This window comes from Crocuta crocuta, unplaced genomic scaffold (genome assembly GCF_008692635.1).
Source record: "Crocuta crocuta isolate KB4526 unplaced genomic scaffold, BGI_CrCroc_1.0 scaffold9, whole genome shotgun sequence".
NCBI classification, from domain to species: Eukaryota; Metazoa; Chordata; class Mammalia; order Carnivora; family Hyaenidae; genus Crocuta; species Crocuta crocuta.
In genome coordinates this window covers 10,423,696-10,427,517 of record NW_027551567.1, presented here as the reverse complement: position 1 = coordinate 10,427,517, position 3,822 = coordinate 10,423,696, and the positions used below count along the sequence as shown (strand labels likewise).

The 3,822-nt window shown below is 43.8% G+C and overlaps 1 protein-coding gene across 3 annotated transcripts in view; it reads right to left on the bottom strand.

Annotated features, from left to right (window-relative positions):
• Positions 1–257: 257 nt before the first annotated feature.
• HMGN3 (high mobility group nucleosomal binding domain 3) overlaps positions 258–3,822 on the bottom strand; it is a 31,249-nt gene continuing 27,684 nt past the window's right edge. Inside the window, exons 4-6 of one of the 3 annotated variants that reach the window (XM_077750261.1) lie at positions 2,914–2,964; positions 1,276–1,389; positions 258–740 (exon numbers count right to left, since the gene is read on the bottom strand). In XM_077750261.1, the coding sequence (XP_077606387.1) occupies positions 702–740; positions 1,276–1,389; positions 2,914–2,964 (204 nt within the window). In that variant the 3' untranslated portion in view covers positions 258–701. The other 2 variants (XM_077750262.1, XM_077750264.1) reach the window with 2 other exon arrangements.

Below are 3,822 nucleotides of genomic sequence, written 5' to 3'. Positions count from 1 at the left end.
ATTAAAAGTTTATTATATGGCGATCATTGCTGACCACTTCTGGTAGTGTTTTAGATGTAATTCTTCCACACTAGCACTCATCGATGGTTTTATTCAAATAATAACATTTTTAAAGGCCCAAGAATTAAGAAATAATCCTATTTGACTTATTAGGGATACCATTATGGCACAAACTGGAAATATTCTTTACATCTTCTGCAGCAACAAAATGAAACACTGCCCAAGTTTATAGTAAAGACACTACTAAGAGGCAGGTATTTCACAGGCAAGAAAACCTTTTATTTTAAACCACAAATAGTCAGCAGGTGGCCACAACTATCCATGTTTCATTAAAACCACATAAAACCTAGGTACAAAAGCACCACTGATTATTGCTCTAGAAAAACTGCGTGAAAAATTTAAATATGCACGGTAAAAACACCACAGTATCCACAGGACCCAATTTTTAAAGCAAGTGCATGGAATGCTCAATCAATCTTACACATAGCTTTCAATAATAAACTGATATTTATTTTACTTGAGGATGATGGAAATTTCCAAAAAGCATGACTATGAGAAGATAAAATGTCCATCCTTATATATTTTTGTATGCCAACTAGTAGAATCCTAAAAAATTAGCATTTACAAAATACTTGGTAAAAATAGCTTTTAAAAGTTGCCCCGAGAGGTACATAAAATCAACCCCAATTTTTCATGGCAATTCATTCTCCCTTGTTATCTACAGATTCAGTTTTCTGTGCCTGTGAAAAGAAAGGGGGGGGGGGAGATATAGTTACTATTAAAGCTACTATCAGCCAAAAGAAAGTCCACCCGACCAACACACACACTCTGAACATCTGGTTTTCAGCAACTCCATTGCAAAACCTATTTCAGCTCTGGGTGTGAAACAGACAAGGCAGGAATAAAGTAGGCAAACACTTGGCTGCATTTACTGCTTTCTGCTTTTCAAACGACCACAGAAGCTTTACCTGCAAGCTCCCGCTGTTCATAATAAAAAAACACCACACTACTACCTGATTCTAGTCACTGCAAACATGCAGAATTTTCTACTGTACCCTTAACTCTCACTGTTTCAATCTGCCCCTTTACTGACAGTGTGCTGGGTGGGGTACCTCTGGAGGTTGAGACATTAACAGTTGAGCGAGAGATGTGGATCTGTAATAACATTACAGGCAATAAAAAGAGTCATTATGAACGTGCTATCACCGGCTGAAGGATTGAGCAATTTCTTTTAAGACACTGATTCAATCAGTGGGGGGTATTTATGGAAAGTACCTCTTCAGCTTTAGTTTCACCTTTTTCAGATGGTGCAGTACCTTCCTTTCCAGCTTCTTGCTTTTCCTCCTTCTTCCCTTTAGCACCCTTGTTAACCTTTGTTCCAGGTTCTTTCTAACAGAGAGAAACAAGGCACGTTAGACAGGGTGTGATGTCGGTGAAAATCAGTCAGCCTCGTCCAAACACAAGGTAAAGCAAAACCAGGGCCAACACGGTAGCTTCCCAGGGGGAGAGGAACCCCATTTGGCAGTGCCTCGAGTGGGTTACACCGAGTCTCTGTGAAAATGTAACGGGCTGGGGCGCCTGGGTGGCTCAGTCGGTTGAGCGTCCGACTTCAGCTCAGGTCATGATCTCACGGTTCATGGGTTTGAGCCCCGCGTCGGGCTCTGTGCTGACAGCCAGCTCAGAGCCTGGAGCCTGTTTCAGATTCTGTGTCTCCCTCTCTCTCTGACCCTCCCCCGCTCATGCTGTCTTGCTCTCTCTCAGAAATAAATAAAACATTAAAAAGAAAGAAAAAAGAAAATACAACGGGCTGCTTAGAATATCCACTGACTTTCTCCTCTGGGAAAAAGGTGGGGATTCTCTTCATGTATCTGTTCAGTGGGCCTCCTCTCACTACAGAGAAGGGCACCGCGGAGGGCACCAGCAGTGGGCAGCGATGGAGGAGGCAGAAGCCGGGAAAGAAGCCAGCAACAGAAACACCTCACAGGGGAACATGGGGCTTAAGTGACTAGAAGCCTGAGAAAATGCTTGAAAATTAAGCACCGAGTGAAGAAAAGTTCCTGAGTGTTTTAAAAAAAAGTTTATTTTGAGAGAGAGAGAACGGGCATGTGCATGAGCAGGGGAGGGGAAGAGAGAGAGGGACTCCCAAGCAGGCTCCAAAGGGTCACCGCAGAGTCTGATGCGTGGCTCAAGCTCACAAACTGGGAGGTCCGATGCCCAACTGAGTCACCTAGGCACCCTGAAAAGTTTCTGATTTTAAGACTAAGCCACAGGGGCAAGTTCTGCTTCAGAATCACCTACTCCTGCCACAGATACACATTGTTTCAAACAATTCACAACAATGTTCTGAAGGGCAGAGTGCAGAAAGCTATTTGGAACAAGTTTCCTTATCTGCAAAACTGGATATGTGTACCCACCTCATTGGGCTGATGTGAGGTTTTCATAAGAAAAGCAAGTTGAACAAGGTGTCGCATAGTATGAGAGCCATATAAATGTTTGCTGATATTGATTATTGGCTCCTGTCAATTATTATATGATCAGTCATCAGACTAAGCCACTAAGACCAGTTAGTTATATGAAGTCAGATCCCCTCCCCCAAGCCCCTGAGCCACTGGCAGCTGCGTTACCAGGGCCCAGCCTCCTGCCTTCCCAGCCACCATGTGAACCGCACGCTGCTATCAATCCCTCCTGGACAGGCGGCTTCTCCCAGGACCATGCTCAGACCAAATGGGAAGCACATTCCTGGGAAAGCATAAAACCGTGCTTTATGCCTTTTGTAACAATGGTGACAGTTTCCTAGTCAGTGCATTTAGCCTGAATCACTACATGTGATTTTTCCTTGGGGGATTTTTCGATACAAAATTACAACTTATTCATTGTTTAAAAGACCAAAGATGGGGACCAAGCACCTCCTACCTTAGCGGATGTTTTTCTTGGTTTAGGTTCAGGTTTGGGTGGAGCAGGTTTCTGCAAAGATAAATTACACAAAAACTGACAAAGACAACCCTCAGGACCAAAAGGAATGCAACAAGACTGCAGAAGACACCCGTTCATTTTGACTACGATTTTGTTCATTTAAAAAAAAAAAATTCATTCTATTTTTGGCATCAGGTAACAGCATAAAGATCTGTGCGTTTCGTGACTATTTTCATCCTGGGTTCTCAAGTGAACAGCAGGTGAGATTTAAAAGCCGACTCATTATTCCCCAGTCCAGAGTAGCTCTCCAGGAACAGGTTTAAGCTTCTAGCTCTGATGTCTCTGTACTTCCTTTGATCACAGCACAGCAGCAAGAGGAATGACTCAGGCCCTCGGCCAAATGACTCAATGAATTCAGTCACACTGGCCTTCCCAACAGTCTAGAAATCACAGCACTATCGCAGGCAAAGCTCATCTGGTAATGAAGACCGCTGCCTGTGAAGTATTTCAAAATCATTTCCACATCCTTCCACCTCTAATGTCGATTTCAAGTTTTGTAGCCCAGCTTCGGCTTCTTCCTCTTCGCATCCTCTCCAATGCCAGCTCAAGGTGAGAAGACTCTCTCGCCCACTCAGACACTAGGCTCATTTGCCCATAGAGCTTTTTAATCAAGAACATAATTCTAATAATAAAATGTCCACTGTTAGCTCCCAAAGTTCAAGATTTTTCTTAAACTTAGCCAAAGAGTCCACTAGGCAATTATTTTTCTCTTGCTTCATGTGGTTGGTTCTCTTCTCTGCTGCCATGAGCACTGCCTGTCCTGTGGCCAAGGTCCCCTCTATACAGGGCTTCAGCCCTTACCTGCTTTTCAGGGCACTGAAATGGGGAAGGGGGGGCGGGGGGGCACAC